This window comes from Dipodomys ordii, unplaced genomic scaffold (assembly GCF_000151885.1).
Source record: "Dipodomys ordii isolate 6190 unplaced genomic scaffold, Dord_2.0 Scaffold16, whole genome shotgun sequence".
In the NCBI taxonomy this organism is placed as follows: Eukaryota; Metazoa; Chordata; class Mammalia; order Rodentia; family Heteromyidae; genus Dipodomys; species Dipodomys ordii.
Window position 1 is genome coordinate 4,130,382 of NW_012267232.1, and position 18,884 is coordinate 4,149,265.

The following is an 18,884-nucleotide window of genomic DNA, read 5'->3' on the forward strand; positions in this document are numbered from 1 at the left end:
TTTTCTTCAGTTATTCCTACCATATTCACTAAAACCCTTTATCATTCAAAAATTTTTATTTTGAAATGTTCATTTATCCTACACCTACATGTAAACCAAGAAATACATATGTCAATTTTTCTTGTAGTATTTGAGATTTTCTTCAAAAACTTAAAAAATTGATATAAAACACAATTTAGGATTTAGTATTTTACTCTAAAAGGAAAACTACATATTTTCATATTTAAGAATGTGTATTATCTTAGGAATAGAGAATTATTATTTAATGGGCACAGTGTTTCAGTAGGAGATGAGGAAATGCTCTGGAAATGGACAGTGGTGATAACTGTGCAACATGAAATAATGCTAATGAAATATATATTAAAATAGTTAAGATGGTAAATTTCATGTTATGTATATTTTAGTCCTATTAAAAGACCTTTTTCAACCTACAGTTCCTGTTTACTTCTAAGATGCTAAGAATGATGAACAAGTCAAGAGCTCTCTGATTCAATAAGGTGAGGAATCTACCTCAAAGGCACCGTGTAAAGCGTAATAAGAAACAAAAATATAATGAAAACTACCTTTCAATAGACTTTATAAATGTTAAGAATTTACCTTTATGTCTTCTGCAGCAGAACAATTTTGAATAGTACTAGGGTCCAAGTTAAGCTGCAGCATCATTTTGAGACCAATCATTCAGAGCTTAAAGCAAAAGGAATCAAAAATTTAAATGTAGGTGTGATGAATACTTAAAACATTAAATGATGTTTTCATAAGTTTTCATATTAGAAATTAAGGAGCTATTGAAACATTTCATGGGTTACCAATGTAAGTTACTTTACAGTGATTGTATTTTTCACTACTCTGCTCTTTATTAAAAATAAAAAAAAGTCAAGTTGAGTGTCTGTGGCTCTCACTTGTAATCCTAGCTACTCAAGAGGTCACAATCTAGAGAATCAAGAGTTTAAGCCAGCGTGGGCAGAAAAGTCTGCTAGACTCCATCTCTAATCAGCAAAAAACAAAGGTGGAGGCGTGGCTCAAATGGAAAGCACCAGACTATGAAGCAAGCCAAGAAAGCTTGAGGTCTTGATTTCAAACTATAGTATTGTAATAAAAAAGTCCAATTTCAGAATACTCACGACAAAAGTGAGAATATTTAATATTGACTCTAGAATGCTTATTTAAAATTCTGTATGATGAGATGAAATGTACCCCTAAAGCTATTCTTCATACTGAAATACAATCGTTGTTTTGATGAAAACCACTGATGCAACCATTTGACGTGAAAGAAATAGTCCCCTTTTTCAAAAAATGCTATTTTACTTTTGAAAGACAACTATGGCAGAAAAACAGTTATTAAGAATTGGTAAGTGAGGGGCTGGGAAGGTGGCTCAGTGGTAGAGCACTTGCCTTGCATGCCTGAGGCCCTGAGTTCTATTCCTCAGCACCACATAAGCAAAAAGAAAAAAAAAGCCGGAAGTGGCGCTGTGGCTCAAGTGGTAGAGCGCTAGCCTTGAGCTGAAAAGCTGAGGGACAGTGCCCAAGCCCAGAGTTCAGGCCCACGACCGACCCCCCCCCAAAAAAAATTGGTGAGTACATTTTATTTTTCAATGGTGAACAAAATGTGCCTATCACTTACAAGCAAGCATCTGGCAGTATTTATTGCCAATGATATAATCTGAATTTTGCCCCTCCTTCTTTCCTCCCTTCTCTCCTTCTCCCCTGTCCCTTTCTTTTGAGGCTGTCTTAGCCCATGTGTCACCAAAAATCTCAATCCTGTGGAATCAAGATGGTGGAGTAATAACAAGGATTAACCTGTGCTCACTCTGATCAAAGAGAGGAACATGGCCTCTAGCACGGAACTTCACTTCAAGAGACCACACCAAATAAACTAGAAATAATAGAGTTTGGCACCAACCAAGAAGATTCAAATGTAAGCATCTACAATAGGGGAAACAAATAGAAAAAACCAAGCAGGTGCTCAGCATGACTGCACTGTAGCCACAGGCTCCAGTCAGAAAGCCATCTTGATTTTTTTCTCCCTTTTTCCTTTCCTTTCCTTTTTCTTCCTTCCCCCCCACCCCCCACCGGCCTGCCTCCTTGCTACCCTTCTGCCACTCATCCTCACTAGCGAACAGCACCAAAATACCTGGGAGAAAGCAGCTCAATCTCGGAACTGGAGAAGGCAGCCATAACAGGGCAGACCAGGAGCAAAGCAACTCAAGAGGTAACTACCAAAGTCCAGAATGGACTCTGCAGGTCCCCTAATGCCAAGATAGACAAGGCAGGGCCTTAACCCCAGAAAAGGTTTCAGCAGGGGCTCAAACCCGAATACTCTGTGTGACTGTGAAGCCCTCACATAATAGGGGGTAGGGAATGTATAGGTGGAGGGGTGGGTGGGAGGGGTGTTATAACTCCCAGGAGAGTTTGGTGTGTGTGTTGGGGGGAGTCTTAATGCCAGATGGAGCGGGGCTTCTAACTCCAGGAGCTGCAATCTCGGTGGGTCCTCTAACCCAAGAAAAGGCTTCCCTGGGACCTCTAATGCTAGCTAATGCCTCTAAAAGCCCGTGCGTGCATCCCACGTGGGACCCTGCTGGGGTCTGCACCCAGCCTAGCCTGCCTGTGCATCCACGGTGCCAGCCGCCCACAGTACTGGGAGGCTGCCCACAGTGCGGCCCCAAAGCCCACCATTGCATTTCTGGGCGGTGCCACCAGACAGCGACAGAGTTGGGGTGGGGTGGGAGTTTGCAGCCAGCCAGACCCCAAAGCCCATGCCCGCACTCCCCCATGAGAAGCTCCTGCCCACAGCATGGAGGGTTGAGACAGCGCCCCAAACCTGCCAGGGCATGCCCCTGCCCAGAGTCCTGTGCTCTGCACCTACCTGGCTCCGAAAAGCTGTCTGTGCTTCATCGCAGGGGACACCCTCACCCACAGTGTCTGGGGTTGACGCACGGCCGGCCCAGAAGCCTGCCTGAACATCCTTGTGTGGCACGCCATGGACAGCTCCCAGCAACACGGTGAGCACAAAACCCTTCTATGCGTCCCTGCCTATGACACCCTCAGACATAGCACTGGAGACAGCACACGGCTGGACCCCCAAACCTGTTCCAGCCCCTCTGGGGGACACCAACGGCACAGAGACCACAAGGAAACTAGGAAACGACAGTCCGTTACCCCTGAACCTACTGCCGAATGGCAACCACCTCCACAAACCCTGAGGTCAGACGCGTAGATCACAGCAAAAGATCATGAAATTCATTATCAATCAAGACAACATTCCACTCTTAAAAACCAGCAACAACTCAGGGAGGAATCCAGTGAGAGTGAAGAATCAATGAGAGAACCAAAGAACCATTAAACAAGGAGAGAGCTGGTTGATGAAATCTAAGGGGCACATCCACACACAAGTAGAAAATGGGGAAGAAATAATGGAGAAAGTGCAGGACATCCAAGAGGACAGAAACTGAAGATCAATTCACGACTGAATGTTAAAGTTAATGTCACGGGAATTAACATCAACAAAGAGCTTGGAAACATGAAAAGCTGTCTCCTTAATACGAAGCACAGTTGAAAGTACAGGCAATAAAAGAAAATTTGAATTTTTAAAGAGAAAAATCAGAATTTTTGGAAACTTGCACATACTTTTGTCCATGATTGACAACTTTCTCAACTAAACTCTCTTCATGAGGTAGTATAATAATGATGCATATGATTTTTGAACCTTATCTAATGAAATTACATTTTGAAGATTAATCTATTTAGCAAATGATCGAGGCATCATCTTACAAAAATTTGCAAAGTGCAAAACAGATTGTAAGAGTGTACAAAAAGTTCACTAATATGGTTTTAGATTTCAAAGAGCAACTAATCTTTAAAAAAAATCTCCACTTCTGCTGAGTGCTGGTGGCTCATGCCTGTAAACCTAGCTACTCAGGAGGCTGAGATCTGAGAATTGTGGTTCAAAGCCAGTCTGGGCAGAAATGTCCCCAAGAAATTCTTATCTCCAATTAGCCACTCAAAAAGCCAGAAGTAGAGTTATAGCATACCGTGATACAGCACTAACCCTAAGCAAAAAGAAGCTCAGGGACAGCACCCAGACCTTGAGTTCAAGCCCCAGGATGGCAAAACAAAACCAAAAAGGCCTCTAGCCTCCTTTGTGATGAGAGTGAGTTATTATTTGAATTACTCATCCTGATTTAAATTTGCAATTTATTTTACTCTACTTCCAGAAATTCTCTTTACTAATAAAGAGACCTCATCCCAAATGAGGTCAAGGGAAAAGAGGTAGATGAAGGGAGACAGAAGGGTAGATGAATGCATTCATATATTCAATGTACATATGTGAAAACGGAATCAGGAAAACTGAGGGTATGGGTGGGACTTGGAGACATGGGAGAGAATTATAAAAGGGGTGAAAACGATCAAGATGCATTGTACTCATAAATTGAGATGTTCAAATGAAACCCTACTATACAACTACTTAAAAGATAATAAAAACAAATTCTCTTTATTTTCAGTTTGAAGCAATATAAGTATGATGATCAGATGTAAAGTTTTCTTACACTGATCATGATTAGGTTTGCTAAGTTCAAAACTGTAAATTTAAGTCATTTCTTCAAATATTTTTCATTTTCTTCCCCTTTTCATTGACTATTCTAATTATATATAGTTAGATCTTAAAGTATTGTTCATTTTATTATTTCCCCTCCCATTCTTTAGATTGGATAGTTTCTATTGATTTATCTGTAAGTTCACTGACTTTTCTTTCCTTTTTAATTTGCTGAAGTGACTTATTTAAGTTTTAAATGATAGAATTCCCATTTTTAAATAGTTTCTGTTTCTCTTGAGATTTCCCATGTTTATCCAAATGTATTTCCTTTACATCTGTCAATATAGTATAAAACTTTTGTCTGATAAATACAAAATCTAGGTCATTTTGGGGTATGGTTTTATTTCCATTGTTTTTTTGAGTTTTGCTTTTTGGTTGAGTATAAATTCTATATTTCCTGAATCTTCATATGTCTAGTAAAGTTGGGTTAGGTTCTTAAGATTTTGAGTGGCCATATCTTTTTTTCATTTTTATTAGCATGTATTTATTATTATTATTATTTTGGGTCCAGTCATGGGACCTGAACTCTGGGCCTGGGCGCTGTCCCTCAGCTCTTCAGCTCAAGGCTAGTGCTCTATCACTTGAGCCACAGTGCCACTTCCAGCTTTTTTGCTTTTTGCTTATGTGGTGCTGAGGAATCGAACCCAGGGCCTCATGCATGCAAGGCAAGCGCTCTACCACTGAGCCACCTTCCCAGCCCCAGCATGTATTTATTATATTGAAGGGTTTTATTGTGATTATTTCCATACATGTATGTATGTATATATATATATGTGTGTGTGTGTGTATATATATATATATATATAATATATATATATATAATGTACCTTGATCAAACTCACCATCTCTATTACTATGAATGACATAATTCAAAGACTCTGTATTCTGTCATATTTCCTTAACAAGTATTGACTTTCTTTCTTTTCTTCTCTTTTTTCTATTTTTTGTCAGCTGTGGGGCTTGAACTCTGGTCCTGAACATTGTCCCTGAGCTCTTCAGCTCAAGGTGACTAGCCACAGTGATACTTCTGGTTTTCTGGTGGTTAATTGGAGATAAAAGTCTTACCACCTTTCTTGCCCGGGCTGGCTTTGAACTGAGATACTCAGCCTCCTGAGTAGCTAGGATTACAGGTGTGAGCCACCAGCACACAGCTTGACTTTTATTTATTTTAGCAACCAACAAACATGTCCTGACTCATACCTCAAACTACCCACCATGCACAGATAGCAACTGTAATCTCAGTCAAATTCCTTCATTGTTGTGCTATCTGGTGTCCTGTCCTGCACTTGTTAAATTCAGTACAGGACAAAAATCAGACAGAATTTATAATCAGAATATGGGCTTTCTTCTACCTGGTTACCTTCTTCCCAAGATTTCCCATTTACTTTTTACCTGCAGTAGTTACTGGAATTTTATCTTTTGTCTAGAATTTATCATGTTTGTGGAAGGTTGACTCAGTAAGTGAAATGTCAGTCATTATCAGCAGAGCTCTGTTCATATTTTTTGCAAATCCCATGAATACTATTTCCATTTTGAAATTACAATGTCCAAATAAGCATTAAAATATGAAAGCAAACTATTCTTAATAAATTAAAAACATGTTTTAATGATAAAGACTGGGTAATTTTAAAAAGTCCCTTGCTGCTAAGAGACAATGAAATTAGAGCTCTGGTTCCTATGACCCTACACTATGGAATACAGAGCTTGTCCTGGATGGACCTTTTGGCCACGGAAAAAGAAATCAATACTGAAAATGCTGCCTAGAACAATAGAGTCCAGAAATATAAGGGGAAAAATGATTTGAGCTTAGGAGTAGATTCAAATGTACACAGAGGTTATTCAAATGGAACAAGAGTGGTGAGTCAGTGCAGCAAAAGGACAGGAAATAAAACTTGGGAGTATAACAACTGGGATAACTAAGGGAGAAAACTAAAGGAAATCCACAGCTTTGATGAGTAAATTCTAATGATCTCAAGCGAGAAATTATTCAAGAATTGGGAAGGTGACAATCATGGCTATTTATAGAAGATGATACAGTTTATACTGTCCCACTGTCTCAAAATTATAGTTAAATTCTATTTCAAAGTGATAGACAGAGACATTAATATTGTTTTTGTCTTTCTTTAGTTTATGTCCCAAGTTACGAAAGAGACTGATTTAGTCTTCTAGTATCTGTTGGTCTCTTTGCATGATTAGAAATAGAGTATGGCTAATGTTGCTGTGGCTCTGAAAGATGCAGATGCTGTCTTCCTTCTCAACACATTAAGATCAGGGTCTAAGTAAACAAGAAACCAGAATGTTCATAATTTTTCAGATTTGTATGTTTCCCTAATATCTATAAATGATTGGTTCCAGGACCTTCATGGTTATCAAATTCATATATGCTCAAGTCCTTACATAAAATGGTGTACTAGTTACCTACAATTGACGCAATCCTTCTGTATACTTTAAATCATTTCTAGATTATTTGTAGTAAATAACACAATGTCAATAATCTCACTATATGGCTTAGAGAATGACAAGAAAAAGTTCAGTAAGATGCAATTTTTCTCTAAATATGATCAATCCATACTTAATTGAATTGGTAAATGTAGACCCTGGAGATATGGAGAGCTGGAATGACTGTAATTGAAACTGTTAGGAATTCAGGAAGGAGACGAAAATGCATTATGTGCAAATGGCAGAGCATGCTAGGAGACAAGCTGATCTTGAGTACCAGATAGTGATTCCTCCTATACTCTTACCCAGATATGAAATGTTTAGGTTCCATTGCCAGAAAAATAAGCTTAAAGGCTTACCTTTTATTCTCACTCAATCTTTAGGTTTTATATAATACAAAAGAAACTCCAAGTTGCTATCATAGAGAGTAAGCATTTATCACTGGCTTGAAACATTTTGTGCTCATGAGTTATTCTTGTCTTTTAAACATCACATTTTTTCTTTTTGTTTGTAGAACCACTATAGAGAATAAGCATTTATCACTGGCTTGAAACTTTCTGTGCTCCTAAGTTATTTTGTCCTTTAAACATGATATTTTTCTTTTTTCTTTTGTGGTACTGTCAGTCCTTGGTTCTTTGGCTTTTAATTTTTCCAAATAGGGTCTTATGGTAACTTTGCAGAAACTGGCCTCAAACCAAGATTCAACCATCTTTGTCACTTAGTAGCTGGTATTATAGGCATGTACCACCTCAGCCCTTGAATTCTTCTGCATTCTTATATTCCTTTTAATAAAATATTAAAATAGCCTAGGCATGAAAGTTCATGAGAGTCTTATCTCCAATTAATCACAGAAAAAGCTGGAAATGGTGTTGTGGCTCAAGTGGTAGAATGCTGGCCTTGAGCAAAAGAAACTCAGGGACAGTGCACAGGCCCAGAGTTCAAGCCCCAGAACCAGGGGACGAGGAGGGGGGAAACAAAAACAACACACACACACACACACACACACACACTCACACTCACTTTAATGGGAAAAAAAGACTAACACTGAGAAACCATCATGCCAATATATGCAAACTGAGCTACCCTATAAAAGAGGATGTTGTTCACTAAGAATTAAAAAAATGAACTTGATAATGTTTGTCTAAGGAGACATGCTTGAAATGCTAACAATGGAAAAAAAGTTAAAAGACAGGATTGTCTTTATTATCCCAATATAAACATAAGAAAAAAAGAGAGTATAGTAAAAGATACAGCAGTTTTCAAAAGAAAAATACCCACAATTTAAAAGGTTATTTCAGTGCTTGCTTTGGCAGCCCATATTAAAACTGGACTGATACAGAGAAGATCAGCATTTCCTCTATGAAAGGATAGGAGAATTTGTGAAACATTCATAGTTTTAGATTTTTATGCAAATAATATTCCTTGCTCTGCTACAGCCTTTGTCTCTGGGAGAGACAAAGATTCAAGGCAAAAAAGGAAGCAATTTCATGTCAGCATTTTCCCCAAAATGTCTAAGAAAAACTAGACAAATATTATGTAAAATATAATACATCAGAGACTTCAACTCTTATCAAATAAAAGGAAATGGCATACAAATTGTCATGTAAGCTCAAACTACTCAAAAGAAAAATACAGTTCTTCACTGATTTTTACTCTTTCTTAAGGATCACTTTTTCTTCACAGAGTTTTAGCTAACATTTATAAACACAGGAGGCATTATATGAGTACTTTATATGCATTTCCCTTTAATCCTTCCAATAAGCTTAGGGGGTATATTACTCTTACTCTCATAGTAACCAAAGAGATCCAAGTTATCCTCATCTTCGTTTCCAGGATCAGGAAAATAAAGCTCACAGATGACATTGGTTGCTTAAGATTAGGATTTATATCCTTCTCTTTCCAATATCAGGTGTTCATCTTTTAATCTTTTATACACTGTCTTTCACTGAAGTCTTTTTGAATTAGTTTCAAAAATTAATACATCCACATGAAGAAATGTGAATATAAACAAAAGTACATACAGCTTCAATTTTTTACTTGTATTAATCTCATTGCAAAAGATGTTTGAAACAGTTAAAGAGATATATACAAAATAAAAAATAAATGTGTGTGTGTGTGTGTGTGTGTGTGTGTGTGTGTGTGTTTAAGAAGTTGAGATGAAATTTGAAGTAGAACAAGAAGAAAAGTGAGTATCCTTTTTTTTTTTGGTCAGTTGTGGGACTTGAACTCAAGGTCTGGGTACTGTCCCTGAGCTTTTTTATTCAAGGCTCGTGCTCTACCACTTTGAGTCACAGTGCTGCTTCTCGTTTTCTGGAAGTTAACTGGAGATAAGAGTCTCACAGACTTTCCTGCTTGGGTTGGTTTTGAACTGCAATCCTCAAATCTCAGCTTCCTGAGTAGCTAGGATTTCAGGTGTGAGCCACCAGTACCCAGATTCATGTTATTTTTGACAACAGAGGTGAACTTCATATTTGCCTCTGAATAACAAAGGAAAGGAGGACTTAATCAATGTTGGTTTTGTTGGTACTGAATCTAAAAACAAACAAGATATATATATTCCGGAACATTATGCAATCCATAGCTTCATAAAATTTCACAATGATGGTTTAAAAATAAACCTTGCTTATAATAAATTTCTTACAAATATAGGCTAAAGTATGTTATCAAAGTATAAGATGGAAAATACAACTCTAAGGTGTGATGTCATCTTAGCACAAACTAAGTCATTTGGATTGAACAAAGTATAAAATACAAAATAGACTGCACATCTTTCACATCATATTTATGACAATTAAACTTGTGAATTTATCAGCTTGGAGTTTATTCTCTCTGGCAAGAACCCAGAGTACAGAAATTCTACATTTTTCAGTGGGCCAGATTCTTGTTCATGGGCAATCAAGAGAGGATAGGACTGATAACCTAAATGTCTGAGTTTTAGACTTTCTTCCAAAGTGAGCTGATATAAATAATATTTAATTCACATAGTTGTATTAACATGTGGTATTGGACACATGGCTGAAATGCAGACTTGAATTTTTGTTTTTTGTTAAATAAAGGATGTTGATGTAAAATGATAAGATTATGGAAGGTTGCCATAATATTCTTGAGAAAACATCTTGCTGTAAATACTTATATTCATTTATAAAAAATGAATTAAGTATATAAGTACATAGACATGGAATGAAGTAACAAACTTAATATGCAAGTTGAAAAAATAAGAGCAAAGACACAAACTATTCAAATTTTGCTGATCCTGGGGCTTGAACTCAGGGCCTGGCCATTAGCTCTGAGCTTCTTTTGCTCAAACCTAACACTCTACCACTGAGCCATAGCCCCACTTCTGGGTTTTTTCTTTTTTTGGGGGGGGGGCTAGTTTATTGGAGATAAGAGACTTACAGAGTTTCCTGCTTGGGCTGGCTTCAAATCTCGATCCCCAGATCTAAGCTTCCTGAGTAGCTAGGAGCCACCTGCACCTGGCTTTAGTAAGTTGTATTTTAAAAACAAGTAAATGTCCTCTTTGAAAAAAAAAAGTCATAGTACTGGTCTAATTGCCTATAGTATAAATTAAAAACTAAGGGGTGGGAATGTAGCTTAGTGGTAGTGCTTGCCTAGCATGCATGAAGCCTTGAATTCAATTCTTCAGGATAACATAAATGGAGAAAACTGGAAGTGGCACTGGGGCTCAAGTTGTAGAATTCTAGTCTTGAGCAAAAGAAGCTCAGTGACAGTGCCCAGGCCCTGAGTTCAAGCCGTAGGACTAGAAAAAAAAAAAAGAAAAGAAGCAGCAGCAGCCAGCCTGGGCAAAAAGTGTTCTAGATTCCATTTCAATTAATAGCTGAGTATGTAGCACATTTACCTACCCTAGCTCAAGTAGCAGAGTTCTAGCCTTGAGCAAAAGAAGCACAGGAACAGTGCCCAGGCCCTGAGTTCAAGCCAAGGACTGGAAAACAACACTCCCCCCCCAAAAAAAAAACAACAAAGTGATGAAAAAGAGAACATAAAAGATACTTTAAGGGCTGGGACAGTGGCTCAGTGGTAGAATGTGTGCCTTGCATGCCTGAGGCCCTGGGTTCAATTCCTTAGCACCATATAAGCAAAAAGAAAAAAGCCGGAAATGGCGCTGTGGCTCAAGTGGTAGAGCGCTAGCCTTGAGCTGAAGAGCTGAGGGACAGCGCCCAGGCCCAGAGTTCAGACCCCACAACCGGACCCAAAAAAACAAAACAAAACAAAAGATACTTTAAGTGCTCTGTAACTGAGAATGAAATAGGTAGTTCTAGATATAATCACTAAAACCTCTACTTCACTCTTATTTTTCCTAAAAAGGCAAAAGAAAACTGACTATGAAGAAAAGAACAATGAAGAGGTTGGCAAAGGGCCCACCAATAAGACAAGAGATAAATTTTGGGATGTGATGAAATGTTATTCAGCTTCAAGAATTTTTAATTTTTAAATACATTTTTATTGTAAAAATACTGAATAGAGGGGTAGCTTCAAGATATATATATTTTTTTGTCATGGGGCTTGAACTCTGGGCTTGGGCACTGTCCTTGAGCTCTTCAGCTCAAGGAGAGCGCTCTACTGCTTGAGCCACAGTGACACTTCTGGTTTTCTAGTGGTTTATTGGAGATAAGAGTCTCATGGACTTTCCTGCCCGGGCTGGCTTTGAACTATGATCCTCAGATCTCAGCCTCCCTAGTAGCTAGGATTACAGTCATGAACCACAGGTGCCCAGCTTCATATTGCCAAGTTTTAACAATCAGAATTTTTTAAATTTAAGATTAATATGCTTAACTGCCTATACAAGCAAAAACAGCAGTCTGATGGAACTAGTTGATCAATAAATAAATAACTGGAAAAACAAAACAAAAATTACCAAATTAATAACAGATTTTTTTCAAGTTTTCTAATAGTATATTCTATAAACCACAATGATGAAGAAACCATCTTTAATATTTTTGCTGCCAGCCAGTATACTGCAATTTTCCATTTTATTCTTCCAACACTACTGTGTAGACAGGTACTATAATTTAAAGTAGGTTAAAGTTATAGACTTACTAAATGGCAGAGCTCTGATTTAAGCATTGACAACATGAACTTAGACTTGAATTATTTCCTCTTTCACTGAAAAGTGTATTACCTATTTCAGTTTAGGAGACAAATATGGGCAAAACATGTTTAATTTTACTTCAAATTTAAGTTTAATAAAGTTTCAAATAATATCATAACTGAAATATAAAAATTAAAGGAAATGAGCATTTTTAAACTCTCCAAGTTCAAGAAATATAAGCTGGTCAAATAGACTATGTTATGGAATATAAAAAAACAAAATGATAGCAATTTGCAGTTTTTGGAAAAGATTAAGATTAAATATACATGACTTATGAAGTCTCTCATTTTAAACAATATTAACATTAAAAATTCTTTATATAGTTGTACAAAGGGTTTCAATTTAACATGTGTTTATAAGTACAATGTATCTTGATCATTCTGACACATTTTGAGCATTACAGTTTGAAACTAGCCCTATTTCCAACTAACCAGTAAAAAACCAGATGTGAAGGTATGGCTCAAGCGGTAGAGCACCAGTCTTGAAAAGCCAAGCAAGAGCTCAAAAATCTGAGTTTAAGCTCCAAAAACACACAAAAAAAGGAAGAAACTTAAAAACTTTTCTTTTTTGGTGCTGGTCCTGGGCCTTAAACTCAGGGTCTGGGTACTATCCCTAAGCTTTTGTGCTCAAGCCTAGTACTTTACTACTTGAACCATAGCTCCACTGGCTTTTTTGGGGGGTAGATCACTAGAGATGAGTCTCATGAACTTTCCTGTCTAAGCTGGCTTCAAACTGTAATTTTTAGATCTCAGTTTCCTGAGTAGCTAGGATTATAGGTGTGAGCCACCACCACACAGCCAATGTTTTTGTATAAACAGAAAATATATACAAAATATATGAATGAAGAAGAAATGTCCAGATTTGCTCTATGTCACTGAAAAATAGTTTACACATACAGAAATGTGAATCTCTACATGGAGACATATTTGTGTATCAATTAACTAAGTCCAAATTAAAACTTTTTTGTGTGTGGCAGTACTGGGTCTGAACTCAGGGCCTTGAACTTTTGCTTAAGGCCAGTATTCTAACTACTTTGAATCTCAATAATCAGATCTCAGCCTCCTGAGTAGCAAGGATCACAGGAGTGAACCACCAGTGCCCAGCAACTTCTACTTCTTTCATTTTTTTTGTAGTTTGTAGAGCTTAAACGCAGGGCCTGGGCACTGTACCTGACCTCTTTTTCTTTTCTGGTTTTTTTTTTGGGTCCGGTCATGGGGCCTGAACTCTGGGCCTGGGCACTGTCCCTCAGCTCTTCAGCTCAAGGCAAGCATTCTACCACTTGAGCCACAGTGCCACTTCCGGCTTTTTTCTTTTTGGTTATGTGGTGCTGAGGAATTGAACCCAGGGCCTCATGCATGCAAGGCAAGCGCTCTACCACTGAGCCACCTTCCCAGCCCCTTCTTTCACTTTTTTGAAGAAGCTAATCAAATAGATAGCTCTTCTTTGAGTTTCATATTTTATATGGGTACTATGTACATTTAATAGACTTGTACATGTATTAATAAATTTTCTCCTGTTAGTCTATTACGAGATTATTACAGCAGGACTAAACTCTCAATCAAGGAGGAAGAAATTTCCTTGGCCTCTCCAGTTTTGAAAGGGTCAGTAGGGTTCCTAAACAGGCTGGGAAGGTGGCTCAGTGGTAGAGTGCTTGCCTTGCATGTATGAGGCCCTGGATTTGATTCTTCAGCACCACATAAGCAGAAAAAGACAGAAGTGGTGCTGTGGCTCAAGTGGTAGAGCACTAACTAGCCTTAAGCTGAAGAGCTGAGGGACAGCGCCCAGGCCCAGAGTTCAGGCCCCATGACTGACAAAAAAAAAAAAAAAAAAAGGAAGAGATGTATAGGGTAGGCTTTAGGGCATGGTGTTCTTGGGCTGCCATGACATTTGTCTGCTACTTTCCAAACAACACTACATACTCAGCAAATGGGAAGTTCCTTGAAACTGATCCCCTCGCCCTGCCTGCCCCAGGTACTTGAGCTTGAATTCAGGGCCTTGAATGTTCTTGCTGGCTCACAGCTGGCACTCGACTATTTGAGCTATACCTGTAGTCTATTTTTTTTGTGTGTGTCTGTTTTTTTGGGGTGTGGGTGTGGGGGAGGGCTGGCTTATTGGAGATTAAATTTTGAAGAATTTTCCTTTTTTTTTTTTTGGCGGGGTCCAGTTGTGGGGCCTGAACTCTGGGCCTGGGCGCTGTCCCTCAGCTCTTCAGCTCAAGGCTTGCACTCTACCACTTGAGCCACAGCACCACTTCTGGGTTTTTTCTGCTTATGTGGTGCTGAGGAATCGAACCCAAGGCCTCATGCATGCAAGGCAAGCACTCTACCACTGAGCCACCTTCCCAGCCCCTAATCAGGCTTTTTAATGTAGATATGGCTGATTGCACCTTGGCCACTGGTGGTCAATTCAACCATCAACCTCTAATCCCTCCCCAGAGGGGTGGAGCTGAAAGTCTGGACCCTCTAATTATGCCTAGGTCTTTTTGGTAACCAGCCCCACCAAGAAGTTAGGTAGGGGCTCCAAGATTACTTGTCATTTTACTAGCACACAAAAGACCTGCCAGTCATTCTTGAGAATTCCAAGATTTTAATGGTTGTGTGCTAGGATCCAGAGTTGGTGACCAAACGTATATGTTTTATTATAGCACAAAGTCACAGAGACTTAACAGAATTAAGTATTTTGAGATAACTTGTAAAGCAATCAGAATGGGAGATAATGTACAAAACAAATACATAGTAAATAACAGATACAGATAATTATGTTCAGAAGATCTTTTTATCCTATCATGTTGCTCAAGTGGAAAAAATTAAGCTTTTAATTTTAGGAAACAAAGGAATAAAGAAACAGATTTCTCCAAATTTGAGTCTGAATCAATGGGGGAATGATAGTCATGACAAAATTTAAAAATATAGAGATACAAGTTGCAGGTAGGAAAAAAAGTAAGGAACTTTAGACTGGCAGAAATTTCCAAAAGGCGGAGGTATAGATTTGGATAGACATAGAAATGTGTAATTTGTCATTAACATAAAATTTACTCAACCTCAAATGTGAGGCACCAAGAAAGATATAAGTGATAAGTGGCTCCCTTCTAAAACCTCAGACTTCAGTCAGGAAAATTAGATTATGTGCACACAAATGCTACCTGGTATAAAGTGAGAAGTTCTCCAAAGGAAACAAAATGTTTAAGATGGTTCAGATAGTAAGTTTTTTCTAAATTTCATTTTGGAGACTTAGAGAAGGAACCAAATTAAGTTTTCAAGGGGGAAAACATTAGAGTTAGGTCTTGAAAGTTGGATATGAGATGATCATATATAGTTGGGGAGCCCTGGGATAGGGAAAGGTGGTCTTGGATGATCAAGTAACCTCAGGATTTAAAGACAGGAAAAGATTCTGGATGTCATTTGGTAAATAAGACTTGGTTGAGACAGATTATAAAAGGTCTCTTCACAAAATATGTAAAAGAAAGAAGAAAAAGGAAAAAAATGAAACACCAAAAGTCTGAATTTTAAGGAAATGTTCTTGGTGACAGCAATAAAGACAGTCTTTAAGTGGAAGAGGTAGAGGCTCAATCACCATTTGTTGATTGAATGGCTAGCCCTCTGTAGAAGTAGAAAAGAAAAAACCAAAAACCCCACAACACCTAAGAAATGACAATATTGATTACAAAATGAGAATCTGGAAGTTATTTGAATATAGTATAGAAATTACAACCTACTGTAATCTATAAAGAAAAGCAAAAACTTCCTAAGTATAAAATGTCACAAATAATCAAATATCTCATCTACTTCAATAGTTATCTGAACATGTCTCTGTAGTATTCCTAATTATTTAGGAATCCAGATAACTTTAAAATGTAAGAATTTAAAAATAATATGATAAAAAGCAAATATTCAGGGCTGGGAGTGTTTCAGTAGTAGAGATGCTGCCTAGTATGTGTTAGGCCATGAGGAGGTTGAATCTCGAAAACCAGTATCAAAACCAACTCAAAACAAAACAAAATCTTTCATATGATAGGAAGGGGAAAGATGACTGAAATAGTTCTGGAGAATTAATCAGATAATCTTTTCTTCTCAGATTAGAAACTATATTAAACATACTGCCTATAGCAAAGCAAATAAATCAAGCCTAGAAAGTTACTAGGTGAATACAGAAGAGACACTTTAGATTTAGACACTACATCTACATATGTTTTATCATTACATAAGGAAGAGTATGAGTTCTATGGTGAAGTTATTACACTAAGGTGCTATTTCTACCAATAAAATACTAAGTAAGGGCCAAATAGTATCAGTATTATTTTTAACAGTCAGATGAAGCCAGAATCAATAAAATTTTTGATTCTTTAGAAGTTGAATAAAATAATTTACCATGTATGTTTCTTAGGCTTCAAAGTCTGACTCCCATTTATACATGTGTATGTTTGTGTGTATGTGTATCCCCAAGCATTTTACTGCAATATATTTAAACGGAAAAATTAAAATCTGTGCCTAAAGTTAAAGGACAAGTGATTACCATAGATTTAATTATAGTAGCATACTTTACTAGGACCATATTAAGAATAATGACAACAGAGACATCTAAAAATGTTCCAGAGAACTGTTCTGTTTCAGCTACTATCTTGCTTATCTTCAGCGAAGGGGCAATAATACCAAATTTTAAAAGCTGTCCTTGGTAACTGTAAAAATTGTGTTTAGATATACACTCACACGCTAATATCCACATATCTACATCTCTACTTCAATACCTCATATACTCTGTGATGACAAATTAACTGCTCAGCCACATTGTCAACTGGTAGCAATACAAATTTCAATGGTTCTTTGTAAACATTTTTTTTTCAAACAAGTAAAGGAGGAAGCAAGACATGTCTGGCTGTTTGAAATATCATATGAGGTAACATTTTCTAAACTTTCACAGAAATAAATATAATTTCATCTATATGGCATATTCACACTGCTAATCCAAGTATATGTAGACGTAATCTAGGAAATTTATGTAATGGCAATACTGCTAACTACCCTTAGTGGAAAACTCTTAATTATCACTGCAGCTTTATATATTAGACTAATTTTGATCAAATCATGTTTCTGGTTAGCTTCATTTAACTAAATCCCAATACAGAGTCATAGAAAATACAATATGCTTATTATATGTTATTTTTCTTAAACCATTGTTTACTAAGGACCAAGTATTGATTACCACTTAACTGTATTTTTCCATGCTCCCAAATGTGACTGTCATTCAGGATACTTTTAAAAAAGTAACAGAAACTTTTCGTTAAAATGTGGTTCATAGGATAAGAATTTGAAATTACATTTTCATGTACAAGTTTAAGGAATATACTTACCTTTGATTCGAGGTAGACATTTGCTGATGACATTTTTGTAATTTTGCATGTATAACTAACTAATGAGATGGCACAAAGAATAAACAAGCTATCATTAATAAGTGCTCGAACAAACACAGTCCATTTCAATTGATTTTCTGGGACATCTCCATGAACTAGCATTGCACAAGTCAAGTTCACCACTAAATAAAGAAGGCTTGCCAGTATAAAGCCCAAATGCAGTAGAATTCTGAAAAAGAAAAAGAGTATATTAGATGTTTATAAAACTAAGAAGTGTGTTTTTTATACAATTCTTTCAGCTTAAAATCTTTATAATTTTATTAAATATAAAAAAAAGAATTCTTCAGTTACTTGGGCTATTTGTGCTGTTATGACATTAGCATCAAAACCAGTTTCCAATGGCATAGATATTAAAGTATTAATTCAGAAATAATCTGATGTGGATTCACATTCAGATGTTTCTACTGGGAGGATAAGTTTGGACTATTTTAATACTATTTTGGGCACTCAGAAAATTTTCTTTTTGCTTTTTTTGTCAGTCGTGGGACTTGAACTCAGGGCATGGGTGTTGTCCCTGAGCTTCATTTTGCTCAAGGCTAGTGCTCTACCACAGCACCACTTCTGACTTTTTCTGAATTTATTGGAGGTAAGTGTCCCAAGGCCTTTCCTGCCTAGGCTAGCTTTGAACCTCAATCCTCAGATCTCAGCCTCCTGAGTAGTTAGGATTACAGGTGTGAGCCAACAGCACCTGGTTTCATTTTTTATACCTATTAAGCATAAACCTATTTTCATCAACCTTCCAACACTCTGTGTGTGTGTGCGTGCGTGCGTGCGTGCGTGTGTGTGTGTGTGTGTACACACACTGGGGCTTGAAACTAAGGAACTGGTTGCTTTCCCTGAGTTTTTTCACTCAAAGCTGGTGCACTACCACTGAAGCCACAGCTCTACTATCCTTCCTTTCATCCTTCCTTCCTTCCATCCTTTCCTTCTTCCTTTCCTTCTTTCTTTCTTTCCCTCCTTCCCTCCCTCCCTCCCTTCCTTCCTTCTTTCCTTTCTCCCTCCCTCTCTTCCTTCTTTCCTTTCTCCCTCCTCTCCCTCCCTTCTTTCCTTCCTTCCTTCCTCTCTCTCTCTCTCTTCCTTCCTTCCTTCCTTTCTTTCTTTACTTGGAGGTAAGAATCTCATGGACTTTCCTTGGAACCTCAAGGCTCAGACTCCTGATTAGCGAGGCTTACACAGGTGGCCCACCAGAGCCCAGCTGACCTTCCCATTCTGATAGTTACCATTAGGCTTTAAAAGTTGCCTAAAAAACTAATATGCTGCACCTAAATTTAAATTAATAATCTAAAATTAATAATTTTAAGAGTTAAGGAAATATGTTTTAAACAACATTTAGTCCTATG

The 18,884-nt window shown here is 37.5% G+C and overlaps 1 protein-coding gene across 1 annotated transcript in view; it reads right to left on the reverse strand.

The window, feature by feature from the left end:
- The window catches only part of Gpr137c (G protein-coupled receptor 137C), a 59,556-nt gene that overhangs the window by 10,515 nt on the left and 30,157 nt on the right, over positions 1–18,884 (reverse strand). The window contains exon 5 of the mRNA XM_013012220.1: positions 17,485–17,713. Coding sequence (XP_012867674.1) covers positions 17,485–17,713 — 229 coding nt within the window. The remainder of the gene's footprint in view (positions 1–17,484; positions 17,714–18,884) is intronic.